General features: G+C 36.9%; 1 protein-coding gene across 2 annotated transcripts in view; it reads left to right on the forward strand.

Annotated features, from left to right (window-relative positions):
- The window catches only part of TRIM23 (tripartite motif containing 23), a 37,628-nt gene extending 19,889 nt beyond the window's left edge, over nt 1-17,739 (forward strand). Inside the window, exons 8-12 of one of the 2 annotated variants that reach the window (XM_039471545.2) lie at nt 9,594-9,723; nt 10,252-10,362; nt 11,828-11,952; nt 15,265-15,370; nt 15,763-17,739. In XM_039471545.2, coding sequence (XP_039327479.1) covers nt 9,594-9,723; nt 10,252-10,362; nt 11,828-11,952; nt 15,265-15,370; nt 15,763-15,821 — 531 coding nt within the window. In that variant the 3' untranslated portion in view covers nt 15,822-17,739. Of the gene's footprint in view, nt 1-9,593; nt 9,724-10,251; nt 10,363-11,827; nt 11,953-15,264 lie in introns of both variants that reach the window. The other variant, XM_003925793.4, reaches the window with a different exon arrangement.
- Nucleotides 17,740-20,170: the final 2,431 nt, after the last annotated feature.

Consider the following 20,170-nt stretch of genomic DNA (forward strand, 5'->3'; position numbering starts at 1 on the left):
TGTCCTTATAGTAGAATGATTTATAATCCTTTGGATATATACCAGTAATGGGATTGCTGGGTCAAATGGAATTTCTGTGTCTAGGTCCTTGAGGAATTGCCACACTGTCTTCCACAATGGTTGAACTAATTTACACTCCCACCAACAGTGTAAAAGTGTTTCTATTTCTCCACATCCTCTTCAGCATCTGTTGTCTCCAGATTTTTTTAATGATTGCCATTTGAACTGGCATGAGGTGGTATCTCAACGTAATTTTGATTTGCATTTCTCTAATGACCAGTGATGATGAGCATTTTTTCATATGTTTGTTGGCCTCATGTATATCTTCTTTTGTAAAGTGTCTGTTCATGTCCTTTGCCCACTTTTGAATGGGCTTGTTTGCTTTTTTCTTGTAAATCTGTTTTAGTTCTTTGTAGATTCTGGATATCAGCCCTTTGTCAGATGGGTAGACTGCAAAAATTTTTTCCCATTCTGGTAGTTGCTGATTCACTCTAATGACTGTTTCTTTTGCTGTGCAGAAGCTGTGGAGTTTGATTAGGTCCCATTTGTCTATTTTGGCTTTTGTTGCCAATGCTTTTGGTGTTTTGGTCATAAAGTCCTTGCCTATGCCTATGTCCTGAATGGTTTTGCCTAGGTTTTCTTCTAGAGTTTTTATGGTGTTAGGTCTTATGTTTAAGTCTTTAATCCATCTGGAGTTAATTTTAGTGTAAGGTGTCAGGAAGAGGTCCAGTTTCTGCTTTCTGCACATGGCTAGCCAGTTTTCCTAACATCATTTATTAAACAGGGACTCCTTTCCCCATTGTTTGTTTTTGTCAGGTTTGTCAAAGATCGGATGGTTGTAGATGTGTGGTGTTGCCTTTGAGGCCTCTGTTCTGTTTCATTGGTCTATATCTCTGTTTTGGTACCAGTACCATGCTGTTTTGATTACTGTAGCCTTGTAGTATAGTTTGAAGTCTGGTAGTGTGATGCCTCCTGCTTTGGTTTTTTTTTTTTTTTTTTTTTTTTTTTTTTTTTGCTTAGAATTGACTTGGCTATGTGGGCTCTCTTTTGGTTCCATATGAACTTTAGGGTGTTTCTTTCCAGTTCTGTGAAGAAGGTCATTGGTAGCTTGATGGGGATAGCACTGAATCTGTAAATTACTTTGGGCAGTATGGCCATTTTCTGATACTTCCTAACCATGAACATGGAATGTTTCTCCATCTGTTTGTGTCTTCTCTTATTTCTTTGAGCAGTGGTTTGTAGTTCTCCTTGAAGAGGTCCTTTACATCCATTGTTAGTTGTATTCCCAGGTATTTTATTCTCTTTGTAGCAATTATGAATGGCAGTTCGTTCTTGATGTGGCTCTCTTTAAGTCTGTTATTGCTATATAGGAATGCTTGTGATTTTTGCACATTGATTGTATCCTGAGACTTTGCTGAAGTTGCTTGTCAGTTTCAGGAGATTTTGGGCTGAGACGATGGGGTCTTCTAGATATGCAATTACGTCGTCTGCAAATAGAGACAATTTGACTTCCTCCTTTCCTATTTGGATACCCTTTATTTCTTTTTCTTGTCTGATTGCTCTGGCTAGAACTTCCAATACTAAATTGAATAGGAGTGGTGAGAGAGGGCATCCTTGTCCAGTGCCAGATTTCAAAGAGCTCCTGAAAGAGGCACTAAACATGGAAAGGAAAAACCAGTACCAGCCACTCCAGAAACATACCAAGTGGTAAAGAGCATCAACACAATGAAGAAACTACATCAACTAACAGGCAAAACAGTCAGCTAGCATCAAAATGGCAGGATCAAATTCACACATAACAATATTAACCCTAAATGTAAATGGGCTAAATGCCCCAATCAAAAGACGCAGACTGGCAAATTGGATAAAAAGCCAAAACCCATCTATGTGCTGTATCCAGGAAACCCATCTCACATGCAAGGATACACAAAGACTCAAAATAAAGGGATAGAGGAAGATTTACTGAGCAAGTGGAGAGCAAAAAAAAGCAGGACTTGATTCTCATCTCTGACAAAATAGACTTTAAACCAATAAAGATTAAAAGAGACAAAGAAGGACATTACATAATGGTAAAAGGATCAATGCAACAAGAAGAGCTAACGATCCTAAATATATGTACGCACCCAATACAGGAGCTCCCAGATATGTAAAGCAAGTTCTTAATGACTTACAAAGAGACTTAGACTCCCACACAATAATAGTGGGAGACTTTAACACCCCGTTGTCAATATTAGACAGTTCACCAAGACAGAAAATTAACAAGGACATCCAGGACTTGAATTCAGACCTGGACCAAGGAAACCTAATAGATACTTACAGAACTCTCCACCCCAAATCCACAGAATATACATTCTTCTCAGCACCACATCACACCTACTCTAAAATTGACCACATAATTGGAAATAAATCACTCCTCAGCAAATGCAAAAGAACGGAAATTTTCCAGATTATTTTCAGAACAATTTTTTTAATGGTTGCTTTTTTTAGGTAGAATCCAAACAAGTTCCATACTTGGGATTTGGTAGATATATGTAAGTCTCTTTAAAGCGAGATCTCCCTGATTAAAAAATGTTCACGTGTACCGTTTTGCTTTCTATTTTTAGGGGCTTTAAAAAAATTTGTTTGATTATGTTTTTACAGTTATGTGAAATGTTTATGGGATCCACAGTCAAATGTCCAAAGCACAGTTTATTCAGAGAAGTCTAGCTTTCATGCCTGTTCCTTCTACCCTTTTTACTTCATTCCCCATAGAAAATCATTTATAATTTTTTCTTAGTTTTAGTTCTCATTATAAAAAGTATAGAGAAATATGTTTATGTATTTGTATGCACACTACTTGGATTTTAAAGGTGGAATACCTTACACACTTTTTTTAGCTGCATGGTACTTCATTGTGAGGATATACCGTATTTATCATTGTAAAAAACACATAATAAAAAATTTACTGTCTCAACCATTTAAAAGTGTATAGTTCAGTATTGTTCAGTATATTCACACTGATATCCAGATATCCAGAAATTTTTTATTTTGTGAAACTGAAACTCTGTACCCGTTAAGCAATTCCCCTCTGTCCTCTCTGATCAGTCCCTGGTAATCGCTATTATATTTTCCTTTATGAAAAGTGGAATCATACAGTATTTGCCTTTTTGTGGCTGGTTTATTCCACTTAGCATGTCATTAAAGTTCATCCATATTGTAGCATACGAAAGGATTTTCTTCCATTTTAAGGATGAATAATATTCTGTTGTATATGTGATGTGGCTTGGCTGTGTCCCCACCCAAATCTCAACTTTAATTGTATCTCCCAGAATTCCTACATATTGTCGGAGGGACCCAAGGGGAGGTAATTGAATCATGGAGGCCAGTCTTTCCCCATGCTATTCTTGTGTTAGTGAATAAGTCTCATGAGATCTGATGGGTTTGTTGGGGTTTCTGCTTTTGCTTCTTCCTTATTTTTCTTTTGCCACTGCCATTTAAGAAGTGTTTTTTGACTCCTGCCATGATTCTGAGGCCTCCCCAGCTGTGTGGAACTGTAAGTCTAATTAAACCTCTTTTTGTTCCCAGTTTCGGGTATGTCTTTATCAGCAGCGTGAAAATGGACTAATACAGTCAGTTGGTACAAGTAGATTGGGACGTTGCTGAAAAGATACCCAAAAATGTGGAAGCAACTTTGGAACTGGGTAACAGACAGGTTGAAACAGTTTGGAGGGCTAAGAAGAAGACAGGAAAATGTGGGAAAGTTTGGAACTTCCTAGAGATTTGTTGAATGACTTTGACAAAAATACTGATAATGATATGGACAATGAAATCCAGGCTGAGGTTGCTTCAGATGGAGATGAGGAATTTCTTGGGAACTGCAACAAAGATGACTTTTGTTATGTTTTAGCAAAGAGACTGGTGGCATTTTGCCCCTCACCTAGAGATTTGTGGAACTTTGAACTTGAGAGAAATGATTTAGAGTATCTGGCGGAAGAAATTTCGAAGCAGCAAAGCATTCAAGAGGTAACTTGGACACTTAAAGGCATTCAGTTTTATAAGGGAAGCAGAGCATGAAGTTAGGAAAATTTGCAGCCTGACTGTGTGATAGAAAAGAAAAACCCATTTTCTGGGGAGAAATTCAAGCCAGCTGCAGAAATTTGTGTAAGTAGCAGAGTCTAATGTTAATTCCTAAGACAAAGGAGAACATGTCTCTAGGCTATGTCAGAGACCTTCATGGCAGCCCTTCTTATCACAGGCTTGGAGGCCCAGGAGGAAGAGTCCCTGTGCTGTGTGCAGCCTAGGGACTTGATGCCCTGTGTCCCAGTCACTCCAGCTGTAGCTGAAAGGAGCCAACATAGAGCTTAGGCTGTGTCTTCAGAGGGTGGAATCCCCAAGCCTTGGCAGCTTCCATGTGGTATTGAGCCTGTGGGTGCACAGAAGTCAAGAATTGAGGTTTGAGAACCTCTGACTAGATTTTAGCAGATGTATGGCAACACCTGGATGCCCAGGCAAAAGTTTGCTCTAGGGTGGGCCCATCATGGAGAACCTCTGCTAGGGCAGTGCAGAAGGGAAATGTGGTGTTGGAGTCTCCACACAAAGTCCCTACAGGGGCACTGCTTAGTAGAGCTGTGAGAAGAGGGCCACCATCCTCCAGACCCCAGATTGGTAGATCCACAGACAACCTGCACCATGCACCAGTAAAAGCCACAAACACTCAATGCCAGCCTATGAAAGCAGCTGGGAGGGAGGCTGTACCCTGCAAAGTACAGGGCCGGAGCTGCCCAAGACCATGGGAACCCACCTCTTGCATCAGTGTAACCTGAATGTGAGGCCTAGAGTCAAAGCAGATCATTTTGGAGCTTTAAAATTTGCCCTGCTGGATTTCAGACTTGCATGGGCCCTGTAACCCCTTTGTTTTGGCCAATTTCTCCCATTTGGAATGGCAGTATTTACCTACTACCTGTACCCCATTGTATCTAGGAAGTAACTAACTTCCTTTTGATTTTACAGGCTCATAGGCAGAAGGGACTTGCCTTGTCTCAGATGAGACTTTGGATTGTGGACTTCGGGTTAATGCTGAAATAAGACTTTGGGGGACTGTTGGGAAGGCATGATTGGTTTTGAAATGTGAGGACATGATATTTTGAGGGGCCAGGGGGTGGAATGATATGCGTCGGCTGTGCCCCCACCCAAATCTCAACTTGAATTGTATCTTCTAGCATTCTCATGTGTTGTAGGAGGGACCCAGAGGGGACATAATTGAATCATGGGAACTGGGCTTTCCTTTGCTATTCTCATGATAGTGAATAAGTCTCATAAGATCTGATGGGTTTATCAGGGGTTTCGACTTTTGCTTTTTCCTCACTTTTCTCTTGCTGCCACCATGTAAGAAGTACCTTTTGCCTCCTGCCATGATTATGACGCCTCCCCAGCCATGTGGAACTGTATGTCTTTTTCAACATGAAAATGGACTAATACAATATGTATACCCACATTTTGTTTGTTCTTTCATCTTTGCTGGATACTTGGGTTGCTTCTACTTCCTGGTTTCCTGGGAATAGTGCTACTGTGCAAGTGAGTGTACAAATAAAAAAAAAGCAGGTCTTCAAGACCCTGCTTTCAGGTCTTTTGGATATATACTGAGAAGTGAAGTTAGTAGATCATGTAGTAGTTATTTTTTTAATTTTTAATTTTTTAAAATTTTTTTGAGGAATCACCATACTGTTTTCCATAATGATTGCTCCATATTACAATTCCACCAGTGGTACATAAGGGTGCAGTTTCTCTGCATTTTCACCAGCACTTGTTATTTTCTGTTTGTTTTTGGATAGTAACCATCCTGATTGGTGTGAAATGATACCTCATTTGTTTCGATACACATATCTCTGATGACTAGTGATGACGACCATCTCTTCATATAATTGTTGGCCATCTGTATATTGCCTTGAATGTGTCTGTTTCCATCCTTTGGCTACTTTTTGATTGTGTTGACTTTTTTGTTGTTGAATTGTAGGAGTTCTTTATATATTCTGGATATTAATTCCCTGTCAGAGCTGTGACTTTTAAATATTTTCTCCCATTCTGAGGTCAGTTTTTCACTCTGTTGCTTGTGTTGTTTCATGCACAAAAATTTTAAATTTGATGTAGACTCATTTGTCTATTTTTGCCTTTTTTTTTTAACTGTGCTTTTGATATCATGTCCATGCAGTCATTCTCAAATGCAATGTCATGGGGCTTTTCCTCTATTTTTTTTTTTTTTCTAGGAGTTTTATGGTTCAGTGTCTTAAGTTTATGGCTTTAATCCACTTTGAGTTAATTTTTGTAGGTGGTGTCAGATACACCACATCCTTTTCATGTAGCTCTCCAGTTTACCCAGCATCATTTATTGAAGAGACTGTCTTTTCATTGCATGGTCCTGGCACCCTTGTTGAAGATTATGTGACCCTCTACCTGGGAGTTCATTTCTGGGCTCTCCTATTTTATTGATTTTTATGTCCCATCTTTATGTGCCAGTATGACATGGTTTTTGTTACTGTAGTTGATGTGGTTTGGATCTGTGTCCATGCCCAAATCTCATGTCCAGTTGTGATCTCAATGTTGAGGTGGGGCCTGGTTGGAGGCGATTGAGTCATTGGGGCAGTTTCTCACAAATAGTTTAGTATCATAATCCTTGATACTGTCCTTGCCATAATAGGTGAGTTCTCATGAGATCTGGTCTTTTAAAAGTGTGTGGCACCTCCCACCTCCCCCTTGCTCTTACTTCTGCCATGTGAAATGCCCCATTCCCTCTTTGCTTTCCACCGTGATTGTATGATTCCTGAGCCTTTCCTTGAAGCTGAGCTGATGCTAACTGTACAGCCTGTGGAATCGTAAGCCAATTAAACTTTTCTTTATAAATTACCCAGTCTCAGATATTTCTTTACGGCAGTGCAAAAACAGAATAATATATTAGCTTCGTAATATATTTTGAAGTCAGGAAGTGTGAGTTCTCCAATTTTGTTCTTTTTCAAAATTGTTTTGGCTATTCAGGGTGACTGGAGCTTCTGTATAAATTTTAGCTTATTTTTTTTCTATCTCTGCAAAAAACCTGATTGGGATTTTGATAGCTATTGCATTGAATCTATATAGATTACCTGGGGTAATAGTCACATTTTAATATTATGTCTTTCAATCCATGGACATGGAATGTTTATGTGTTTATTTTAGCAATATTTTATAGTTTTTGTAGTTTTTACTGTACAAGTCTCTCACCATCTTGGTTAGATGTATGCTTACATATTAGGTTGGTGCAAAAGCAGTTGTGGTTTTTGCGATTAAAAGTACTAGCAAAGCCACGGTTATATTTGCACGAACATAGTATCTTAACGAGTCTTTCACCATTTTGTTTAAGTTTATTCCTGTGTCTTAAACGTTCTTTTCTCTACACGTTCAAAGAAACTTCTTTAGTCATGAACTATAAAAATGACCCCTGAAAGTATACTTTTGATGTTATTGTAAGTAGAATTGTTTTCTTAATTTCCTTTTTGGATTTTTAAGTACATAGAAATGCAATTGATTTTTGTTTCGATTCTATATCCTGAAACTTTGTTGACTGTATTCTTTTTTTTCTTGATAGTTTCCTTTATTTTTCACTTTCAGAAAGTGCCACCTTCACAACCACTACAACAACAAAAATTTATATATGCTACAGTGAGAGCATAACTCATCCCAGTTTCCGTTAATTCAAGTCACTTGAAGTCAGCTACTCAGTTTGGCTGACAGTCTTTTGATGTTCAGTATTGATGATCTGAACATTACGTTAATCCTTCCTGATTTCTTCAATAAAATAGTTATCTCACTGCAAACTACAATCAAATTAATATGGTTTGAAGTGTCAAAATATTTATTTCCATGACTGTATTCTTTCTAATAGGTGTTTTTGTGTGAATTGTTCAGGATTTTCTACATACAAGATCATGTCATCTGTGAAGAGATAAAATTTTACATCTTCCTTTACAATTTGGATGTCTTTTATTATTTTTCTTGCCTAATTGCTCTTTAGGCATCTTCTTGTTATTCTTTATCTTAGAGAAAAAGCTTTCAGTTTTTTGAGTATCATGTTAGCTGTGGGCATTTCATATCTCGTGTATGTTACACTGAGGCAGTTTCCTTCTATTCCTAGTTTGTTGAATGTTTTTATTATGAAAGGGTATTGAATTTTGTCAAATGCTTTTTTTGCAACTATTGAGATGATTATGTGTTTTTTAAATCACATTCTATGTATTACACTGATTGATGATGAGTAATTCTTGCCTTCCAGGTATAAAGCCCATTTGGTCATGGTGTACCAAATGGTTTTTTTTAATGTGTTGTTGAATTCAGTTTGCTAGTATTTTGTAGTTTCCTCCTGGTTGCACCTCAGCCTCACTATGTCGGGTATGGGGAAAGGCAGGGATGAGTGCACAGAATACCCTGAATTTTATTACCCCTTTCACTGGAATGCCTTCTTGGTTTCATGGCCTGGTGCTGTAGCTTCTTAACTGTTCTCTAGAGTTCTCACAGAAGTAATTCTGTTCCATATATTGTTTTATTTCTGAGTTGTATAACTGGACTTAAGTATAGCTTTGGAGCCATCGTGTAGATGGTAATTAAAGCTTGTGAAGATAATGCAAATATGTAGAATGAGAAGGGGGCCTCATACAGACCCTCAAGAGTACCAACATTTAAGAGGCAGATAAAAGAAAAATTAGGAGCATCCCAAAATGGGGTAAAACCAAACCCAGGAAATTTTGTATCATAAAAGCCAAGGAAAGAGTGCTCAAAGGAATAAGCAGAAATAACACATATATGTTGGCAACTGCTGTAAGGACTTTTTATTAAAAATTAATGCTTTCAAGAATCCTATGTAAATTTTGTACTATTTTAGTCCTCCTTTTAGAAAGAAGGGAAGCAGAGAAATCATGCAACTAGTAATATATAAAAATGTTCATTATAGTATTATTTGTAATATCATAAAATCAGAAATTACCTAAAATCTACCAGTTGGGGGTGTGGTTAAATTGTGGTTTATGGAATGTAAAGAAGCCATTAAAAGAAAAAGGTTAGTCCATATTGAAAGGCTTCTGTAATATACTGTTGAGTGAAACACGTTATAACGTTGTAATGTGTGGGCGATGCTTTTTAAATAAAGTTTTTTGTGTTTGTGTATGTTGGCCAGTATGTGCATGGGAAAGTATCTGGAGGGATATACATCAGATTCATAGTGAAAATTTTTGGGAATTGAGCAGCAATTTTGTTTTTAATTAATTTAGCCCTATTGTAAGGTGTTTTAGTATAGTGTAAAAACATGCTTAAATGAGACTTAAACAGGATTCATTTGAGTTAGAAAATCTGAGAAAATTAAGTGAGTGTGTATATTCCATTATACAAAGACAAACTGGTCAGTTTTACTCAGGAAAGATTTAGCCATGGGGAAGGAATTCATCTTAAGATAAAACTCAGGATTTTGAGGAATACAACTCAGATTGCAATGGTTGAGGAATGAATAGGAAATGTAGAAATAATAAAGGTGCTAAATGCTATTGCTTTCTAACTGTATGTCAAATTAAAACTATTTTAAAATATTTAAATTATAGGATAATCGAGTTCACATTGGACCAAAAATGGAAATTCGGGTCGTTACATTAGGATTGGATGGTGCTGGAAAAACTACTATCTTGTTTAAGTTAAAACAGGATGAATTCATGCAGCCCATTCCAACAATTGGTAAGTATTAATATTGGTTTTTACCTTGAAGGACATTTAATAGACAAACCGTAGCTTACAGCCGAGTTCTTGTGGTCTTATTTGATACTAATCTGTCATGGTGGTGGGCTCTTTTCTGGCTCTAAGACATCACCATCTCAGAAAAAATGCAAGATTGTGTGGCTATGGGAATGAAATGTGGTTGGGGATAGAAAGAAGAAACAGTATTGGTGGGACAGTTTGAAGGAATAGAAGATTGGTGATCCTGGCTGAGGGTGTGGGGTTGGGGGCAGTAGTGCAGCAGAGCTGGAAGATACATAGATCCCAAGGTCCTAAGGACCTTGGTGGAGGTTTAGAGGGCTAGGAGCTGTTAACAGGTATTCACTCTCCATGTAGGAGTAGGAATGGGGTTGATTAGGCTTCAGTAGATATTGCTGCATATAGAAAATTGATAAATCAGAATTATACACTGGGGGATTGTCTGTGTTTGATGTGTCATTTATTGTAAATGTAAATACAGTATAAAAGTTAACTTTTTTTTTAAAACAGGTTTTAATGTGGAAACTGTAGAATATAAAAATCTAAAATTCACTATTTGGGATGTAGGTGGAAAACACAAATTAAGGCCATTGTGGAAACATTATTACCTCAATACTCAAGGTGAGAGTTTAAAATGACATTTTAATTTTTCACATTTTTAGGATGACAGTTTTCAGTGTACTGATTTGACTAGCAAAGCTGATATTTATGATTAAATCCTTGACTATACACTTAAGTATTAATGGCTAGTTCCTTATCTTATAAAAAACGAAAGTAAAAAGGTTAGCATATGTACTTTAGTTTATTCCTGATAAACCATTGTTACAGAAATAAACCAGGTGTAGCTTAGATACATAGGCAGTTAAGAGTATTCTTGCTTCTCTTAACAGAGAATGTATATTATCAGTATTATATGGGTGTGATTGCTGACAATGTAGTGGTATAGAGTTGAATTTATGGTGTATGTTTCTGCTGCTCAATTCAGTTAAACTCAACATTTATCCCATTATAATCTCACAATAGCCCCACTGCCACATTTCTTTCATAAATAGTCGTTACCTGCCAAAGAACTTACAGTGGCTTGCTTTTGACCAAATGGTATTATATCATATACTCTACCTAGGTTTTAGTCACATTTGGATTCTATTCTACACTTTTGCCTCATAGACCCCAACCTAAAGCTTAGGCTCATGCCTCCTATTCTGTATGTTATCCTGCTTTGTACCAAGATAGACTGAATAATTATTTTTACTTTGGGATTCTTGATATTTAGTATGAGCCATAATTAATAGAATTTTTTTTTTTTTTTTTTTTTTTTTTTTTTGAGACAGAATCTTGCTTTGTTGCCCAGGCAGGAGTACAGTGGTGCGATTGCAGCTCACTGCCATCTCTGCCTCCTGGGTTGAAGCAAGCCTCCCACCTTTGCCTTCCAAGTAGCTGGGACTACAGGTATATGCCACCACATTCAGTTAATTTTTAATTTTTTTTTTATAAAGACAAGGTCTCACTATATTGCCCAAGTGTCTCAAACTCCTTAGCTCAAGTGATTCTCCCACTTTGGCCTCCCAAAGTGCTGGGATTGTAGGTGTCAGCCACTGTGCCCTGCAAAAATGGAATTTTGAATATGAGGAATGGTTGAAAGTGTGGGGATAGTTAACTTAGAGACAATACTTTGCAGAGAGAAAAATGGTGATCGTTTTTATCTTTTAGTCTTTTATTCGAAGATAAAATATTACAAAAGTAGTATTTGAAGAACAAGTAGCATCAGTAGGTAGAAGATCATGAGGCATATTTTGAAATTCATTATGTAAAAAATGTTCCTTGATATACAGACCAGTTTGCATTTGATAGAGCAAGTGTTGTAAATCCTGTCATAGATGGGGAAACTAAACCTGAGAAGTTACGTGAACTACTTGAAATCATACTGTTCATTATTTGTAGGTGCCCCTGCCATACTAGGCAGCCTGTGTGAAAATGATGAGGGTAGACAAACTCTAACCATAATATAATAATGATATCATTAAATATTTGGTCCATTTACTGAACTTTAACACATGACTAATTAGTATTTTTTTTTTTTGCGTAGCTGTTGTGTTTGTTGTAGATAGCAGCCATAGAGACAGAATTAGTGAAGCACACAGTGAACTTGCAAAGTTGTTAACAGAAAAAGAACTCCGAGATGCTCTGCTCCTGATTTTTGCTAACAAACAGGTAATGCATTTTTATATTGTAATACTTATTTTAGTAGTTTTGTGCATTCCATGTCATAAGGCAACTGAAAATATTTCAGAAAATCAATTCCACAGATATTTATAAACTTTCTCTGTGTATTTTGAGTACATCTATGTGAAAAATGCTGTGTTGGGTACCTGGGAGTATACAAAATAGAAATAAGGTAGTTGATGCTCACCAGAAACTCCTGGGTATGCATATGAACACATAAGTAAGATTCAAATACAAAGAAAACTGATAAGTGACTCAATAACAGAATGTTACAGAAAATTAGGAGAGTAGTTCTAAATGTGGCATGTTGTAAGATTGTAAATTTAGGATTTGAGCTGAAATGATGGATGAGGCTGAGTCAATATGTGAAAGGAAGAACATTACAGAGACGATAATAGCATGAATGTTTTTAGTTTAGGGAACATCAAGCAGAGCTGTATGTGTGGTGCAGGTATTCTAGAGAATCTATAGAATTTAGAAAAACAGACAAGGCCATGCTGTAAAGCCCTGACAGAGCTAGACTGAGAAATTTAGGTTTTATTCTATGAGCAAAAAGGAATAATCAAAATGTTTTTGGACTAGTGGGCAATAAGATCATATCAGTGTTTTAATACTAGAATTCTAGGGGTAGAGTGAATCAGGGCAAATGACTACAGACAGGGAGATGCAGTAAATTGCTTAAATAATTCAAGTGAGCATTAACAAGACTCCGAATTAGAGAAATAGAAAGGTTGGAGGCAGATGGAAAAGACTTTGAGGTAGAATTGGTGACTGAATAGCCGGGATGAAGGACTGAGAGAGCTGGATTCCTAGACCTTGAGCCTAACTTTCTAGGAGGATGAGATGCCTTTAAGTAGAGGTAGTAGAAGGAGAGCAGAAGTGGAGTAAAGAGATGTCGTGGGAGGGGAAGAATAGGATGAAGAATAAAGAATTTTCTCCTTAATAAAAAAAAGGAAAACTATTAAGAACTGGTACATTTAAGACATTCAAATAAGTCAGTGAATGTTCCTTGATATACAGACCAGCTTGCATTTGATAGAGCAAGTGTTGTAAATCCTGTCATAGATGGGGAAACTAAACCTGAGAAGTTATGTAAACTACTTGAAATTGTACTGTTCATTATTTGTAGGTGCCCCTGCCATACTAGGCAGCCTGTGTGAAAATACCATTTCTGCTCATCACATAAAGATTAAAGTGTTTTGTAATCTTTAGACTTACATACACCATTATTATTATTTTTGAGACTGAGTCTTGCTCTGTCTCCCAGGCTGGAGTGCAGTGGCACTCTGCTCACTGCAACCTCCCTGTCCTAGATTCAAGTGACTCTCTTGCCTCAGCCTCCTAAGTGGCTGGGATTGCAGGTGCTTGCCACCATGTCCAGCTAATTTTTTTTTTTTTTTTGAGATGGAGTTTCCCTCCTGTTACCCAGGCTGGAGAGAAATGGCACGATCTCGGCTCACCGCAACCTCCGCCCCATGGGTTCAGGCAATTCTCCTGCCTCAGCCTCCTGAGTAGCTGGGATTACAGGGACATGCCACCATGCCCAGCTAATTTTTGTATTTTTAGTAAAGACAGGGTTTCACCATGTTGGTCAGGCTAGTCTCAAACTCATGACCCCAAGTGATCTGCCCACTTCAGCCTCCCAAAGTGCTGTTATTACAGGTGTGAGCCACGGCACCAGGCCAAATTCCATACACTTTCAAGGTGATACATTTTACTTCTTCAATAAGATCGGATTTGAATCTGATATAGTAAAAATAAATATTTTCTAATTATTGTATGATTTCTTAAATAAGTACACTCCACTCTTGGTGGGTTATTAAACTGAGACATTTTCTTGGATGACAATTTGGCAATACTCATCAAAGTCCTTTACCCTGCCATTCTACATCTATGTATCTGGTAGACAAATATCTGGTTATCCTACAGATAATTTTGCAAATACACATAAATGTATGTCAACTCTTGTTTGTGTATATATGTTTATGTATGTACGTGTGTGTATATATATGGATTTGTAATAGCATATAAGCACAAAACTTCAATCTGAACATTCAGTATAGGACTGGTTGAATTGTATCCTCACAATGGAAGGGAATTCTGATATTAAAAATAATGCACATAATCTGTGCTGATAATGGAAAAATATCTTCAACATGTTTATGTAAGAAACAAAAAACCAACCCCGCAAGTTATAGAAAGTCTAAACTATGTTCCTCTTTGTGTTTATTTGCATGAACATGCATGAAAATTTTCTGGAAAAATATGTTGTTACTGGTGGTTGCTCCTGGGGCAATGGGTGTTCAGAGCGGGAATGTAGTGAACTCTTCGATATATAACCCTATTTATAAACCATTTATTAAGGTTTTTGTGTGTTAATTTTTTTTTTAAGTTGATGCCTTATAATTACTCAGGCCGGGTGCAGTGGCTCGCACCCGTAATCCCTGCAGTTTGAGAGGCCAAGATGGGTGGATCACTTGAGGTCAGGAGTTTGAGACCAGCCTGGCTAACATGGTAAAACCCTGCTTCATGGGCCGGGCGCGGTGGCTCAAGCCTGTAATCCCAGCACTTTGGGAGGCCGAGGCGGGTGGATCACAAGGTCAAGAGATCGAGACCATCCTGGTCAACATGGTGAAACCCCGTCTCTACTAAAAATACAAAAAATTAGCTGGGCATGGTGGTGCGCGCCTGTAATCCCAGCTACTCAGGAGGCTGAGGCAGGAGAATTGCCTGAACCCAGGAGGCGGGGGTTGCAGTGAGCCGAGATCGCGCCATTGCACTCTAGCCTGGGTAACAAGAGCGAAACTCCGTCTCAAAAAAAAAAAAAAAAACCCTGCTTCTACTGAAAATACAGAAACAATAGCTATGCATGATGGCGTGTGCCTGTAATTCCAGCTACCTGGGAGGTTGAGGCAGGAGAATCGCTTGAACCAGGAGGCAGAGGTTGCAGTGAGCCAAGATCGTGCCACTGCACTCCAGCTTGGGTGACAGAGCAAGACTCCATCTCAAAAAATAAAAAAATTACTTAGGCAATAATGTTTCCATTTAGGCTGCAAGGCCTTTATTGATTTCATTGTTAGGTTACCCTTATAAACTGTATACATACACACACATATAAATTAGTTTATCCAAACTTTTTTTTCCTATTCTTGTTAATCTCAGAATAATTATGGAAAGAGTCTAGGTTTTTTGTTTAGGCTTCTGTTAGAATGCTGTCAACAAATTTCTCTATAAATAATGATAATTAGAAAAATGGTAATTTGGATGGACTGATCAAAAATATGTGTCTATATTTTTCAGGATGTTGCTGGAGCACTGTCAGTAGAAGAAATCACTGAACTACTCAGTCTTCATAAATTATGCTGTGGCCGTAGCTGGTATATTCAGGGCTGTGATGCTCGAAGTGGTATGGGACTGTATGAAGGGTTGGACTGGCTCTCACGGCAACTTGTGGCTGCTGGAGTATTGGATGTTGCTTGATTTTAAATGCAGCAGTTGTTTGAAGTTTTGTGGTTAAGAGTAACTTTGCACATAATATGTTGTAAGAAATTACACATCTTGAAAGATGGTAATTTAGGATGCATATATATATATATATATATATATATATATATATATTCCTATATATATATAAAGGAAGGATCCTTTATATATATAAAGGATCTTGGATTGGGAATTCAGTACATTATTGCTTTAAAACATTGTGGCAAATTAAATTTCTAATTGAGCGGATTAGATTGAATTAAATAGAAATTTGTTGAACATACATTCTTTTTAAAAGTATATTTGTTATTTAAGTTTTTCAGATTATATGTGACCAATATAGTGGGAAAGAGGTAGTCACAGAGAAAGGCTAAGTGAAGGTTTATTCTTTCAGTGAAAAAAGAATAGCCAATTGAGTGCCTAATGAGACCTCTGTGTGAAGCAAGTTAAGTATAGCTTCTTTAATCTGCCTTTTTACTGAAGATTGGCAGTATTTAGTAGTAGAAATGGCAGTTGCTTAATGACATAGAATCCAAACTACATCTTTGGATAATAGGATTACTTTACATTTATGTTCAGAGTTAACAGAACACCTTTAATGCTAAGAACTATAAGGTATATAAAATTAATATTTTATATAGTTTTATTAAAACTTTTTCCTAAAGCATTTTGTATAAAACAGTGAGACAGAATGAAATATTACCTAATCAGGCTTGTCAGATTAGTAATAAATTGAAGGACAGTAATAAAACTGTGAAAGTAGTTGGATCTTCATTTATGAAAGACCCATTTCCAGGACTGGCTTATGTACAGTTTCCTAGGTCAGAGCTCTGAATTGGTCCTTCTATTTTTCAATATATTTAAAGTAATATCTCTAATATAATATTGTATCCTTTGTGGGAATGACTATAGGTAAATGTAGTAAGTTACACAGAACCAGGGGGTGGCTTTATTTATGTAAAAGCTAGTGACCTAAATAGAAAATGAACTTTTCCTTAAGAGTTGTTTGTACAGTGGGGAACGCTTATTACTTCAAACTATCTCCCAAGATAAGTGCATTTATTTTGACAGTAAAACTTAAGGCTGTTCATGACAAGGCCTTGAAAAGTCCACTTAAGAGGAAAAATGTCTAAAGGAAAAATATTCCAAAAGTTTACATTAATTATTCAGTGTTGTGAGTAAATAAAAGTTTGTGCTCTTCATGGTTTTTCATTTTTAAAGGATACTCTCTTATTATGGAAGCACGATTTATTTAAATAGGTACATTGAGACTTTTTTTTTAAATGTTCTGATACTTTAGGAAGAAGTTAAATCTTAAATCTTATCAGTTTAATTGTTATAAGGACATAGATGTCTCTTAACAAGGTGTGACTTTTAGGTAGCACTGTTTGGTTCAGTCTTTTTAAATCCATTTTTATTTGTTTAGAAACATTAAAACTTTTAGAAAACAAAGCATTAAGAAAAAGCCTATCAGTGATATGGGCAATATGTAAATAAGTAAATATAATATTTCATCCTTTATTTTTCAGGTAAATGGTCATGCTGTTACAAGTATAGTTTGTGTGCATAAATAATACTTCTGAATTAAATTATTTAATATTTGACTGATTCAATAACTGAAAAATAAAAAACGTGTTGCATTGCTTGTGAGAACTTGAGCTGTTTTCTCTACTAGTTAATTGAAAAAATGTGTAACACTAAGATGAACTTGCTTCCCTTGTTATTTCACCAATTTTGCTAAACTTTGTAATGTACATTCTTAGCATATAACTGAACACAACTTAAAAATTGTGCTTACACCTGATTATAATGTATATATATAAAATGGTAGATGTTTGTGATTCTTTTTTAAAGAAATACTTTTCTCAAGCTCCCATTACTATTTGTGGTTGTATTCTTTCACTAATCATTAGTTAAGATTGTGCTAGTCTCCCCTGGGAAACTAAGACAGCTATTTTAAACACAGTATATTAGAATTTTCCTAGTATCTCTGAATTTCTGTATTGTCTAAATATTACTGTATGATTATATAAAGCAGGTATGTCAAGTGTATAGCCCTGGTATATAATTCAGGAATGCTTTATAACCATCAGAAGCCATTATTTGCACTACATATATACTCAGTATAGACAGCAACAAAATGTTAAGATCATTTTTAAGAAGTCCCATCATTCTTAAAAGTCTTTCTTGAACCATTTATCTAGTATTATTGCCAGCAGTAACCAATTTAAGAAGTCATTATTTGTGCTGTAGTTAAGAGAGAAAATAAAATAGGTAGAGATTGACATGCCCGTTAAGTTTGAGATGTAATTCATTTGATAAAGCAAAATTTTATTAATAACATTTTGAATTTGCAACATAGGCCACATTTACTGATGAGAACAGATACTATACTTGGTCTTAACTATACCTGATATTAGCCAAAAGGCTGAGAAGTGATGTGCAGGCCACATTTAAATAATAAAACCATAGTGTTTTGAAGGGGGAAATACAGTTTTGCATTGAACAAAGTGAAACTGTTACTGCCATTTAAATTTTAAATGTAAACTTGTTTCATAAGAAAACAGCATTTTAAATGACCATTGTAGAAAATGGCTCGCAAAACTTAGCTATAGCTCATGAACTAATAGTGCTAAGAGAAGGACGTTGTTTTGTTTTGTTTTTTTTTTTGAGACGGAGTTTCGCTCTTGTTACCCAGGCTGGAGTGCAATGGCGCGATCTCGGCTCACGGCAACCTCAGCCTCCTGGCTTCAGGCAATTCTCCTGCCTCAGCCTCCTGAGTAGCTCAGATTATAGGCACGTGCCACCATGCCCAGCTACTTTTTTGTGTGTTTTTAGTAGAGACGGGGTTTCACCATGTTGACCAGGACGGTCTCGATCTCTTGACCTCGTGATCCACCCGCCTCAGCCTCCCAAGGTGCTGGGATTACAGGCTTGAGCCACCGCGCCCGGCCAGAAGGACGTTTTACGTAACATTGGGATACTTCTAAATTGGCAAAGTGGTGACACGGAAGAAGAAAGCTGTATTCTTCCCTAAAAGAATAAATAATGAAAAGGACTAATGAATAAGAATGAAATTGTATCCTGATTTCTATTTTTTATTTTTGAGACGGAGCCTCACTGTCTGGAGTGCAGTGGTGGAGTCTCACTTAGGCTGGAGTGCAGTGGTGCGATCTCAGCTCACTGCAACCTCTGCTTCCCAGGTTCAAGCAATTCTCTGCCTCAGCCTCCTGAGTAGCTTGGGTTTACAGGTACCCGCCGTGACACCCAGCTAAGTTTTGTAGTTTAATAGAGATGGGTTCTCAGCATCTTGGCCAGCATGGTATGGAATTCCTGACTTCATGATTCACCTGCCTTGGCCTCTCAAAGTGTTGGGATTACAGGTATGAGCTACCATGGCTGGCCAAAACCTGCTTTTGAAGACATGGACAATGTATGTTTTTAGGTCTGCCAATCAGGTTAAGTTTTCGACATTAATGGGAAAATTCATTAGTCAAATATGGTTTCACTGAAAGCAAAATAATCGTATTTGTTGGGGAATGAGGCATCATCACAACTTGGTAGTAATATTGTCAAAATTTTAGATTGATTTTAGGAATGAATAAAGGTAGGTAAGTCTAAACAAAAAATTAGAAACAATAAATGTCACATTGAAAAGTAATTTTCGTGTCCAACTTTAAGCTCTACTTTTAAAAAAGAGCATACATTATAGTAGCACAATCTAGCATAATCTATCTCGCAAGTTTGTAGCAAAGGAAAGAATCCTGCTGATCAACAGAAGGAAAAGTGTAAGCAGATTTAAAACTTAAGAATATAAATTCCCTAAACAGGTCTTTGAGCATGTTCTTCCTATAAGTTTCTGAAAGAATCTTTATGGAAATGAAGCAGTGGGTCTTTTTTGTTTTTTTGAGACAGAGTCTTGCTGTTGCCAGGCTGGAGTGCACTGGCATGATCTTGGCTTACGGCAACCTCTGCCTTTCAGGTTCAAGCGATTCTCCTGCCTCAGCCTCCCAAATGCTGGGGCTACAGTCACTTGCCACCATGCCCAGCTAATTTTTGTATTTTTAGTAGAGACAGGGTTTCACCATGTTGGCCAGGATGGTCTCATATCTCTTTACCTTGTGATCTGCCTATCTGCCTGCCTCAGCCTCCCAGTGTGCTGGGATTACAGATGTCAACCACCCCGCCCAGCCACAGTGGGTCTTAATAGTTACGAAGTAAGTTATAAGGGTGAGTGAAAAAAATCAATATAAGAATTTGTACTCGTATTGTTTTACTGCTCCAATTTTGACTAATCTCTATAATAATTAGATACCAAAATTTTTATGTATATTTCTTAATGGTATATTTACTAAAGATATACTATAACTTGAGAACAGAAACAATTCTTTACCTATGTTAGAAAAATAATCTGAAATAGTAAATGAGCCTGCATATAAAACCAAGGATTCAGATATCCACTTATTCTGATACTTTATTTGAAAGAATATTTCATAATTATTAAGGAATGTAAGACTTTGACCAGAGTTCCTGTTTACTGAGGCTTACTGAACTTCATATGTATTATGTTTTTTTCTATACATACACATCTATGCTAAAGTTTTAATTTATAAATTAGGCATAGTAAGAGATTAACAACAATAAAACAGAACAACTATAGCAGTATTCTGTAATTAAAGTCATGTGAATGTGATCTTGCTGTCTGAAAATACTGCATTGTACT

The sequence above is a fragment of the Saimiri boliviensis genome, chromosome 1 (genome assembly GCF_048565385.1).
Source record: "Saimiri boliviensis isolate mSaiBol1 chromosome 1, mSaiBol1.pri, whole genome shotgun sequence".
NCBI classification, from domain to species: domain Eukaryota; kingdom Metazoa; phylum Chordata; class Mammalia; order Primates; family Cebidae; genus Saimiri; species Saimiri boliviensis.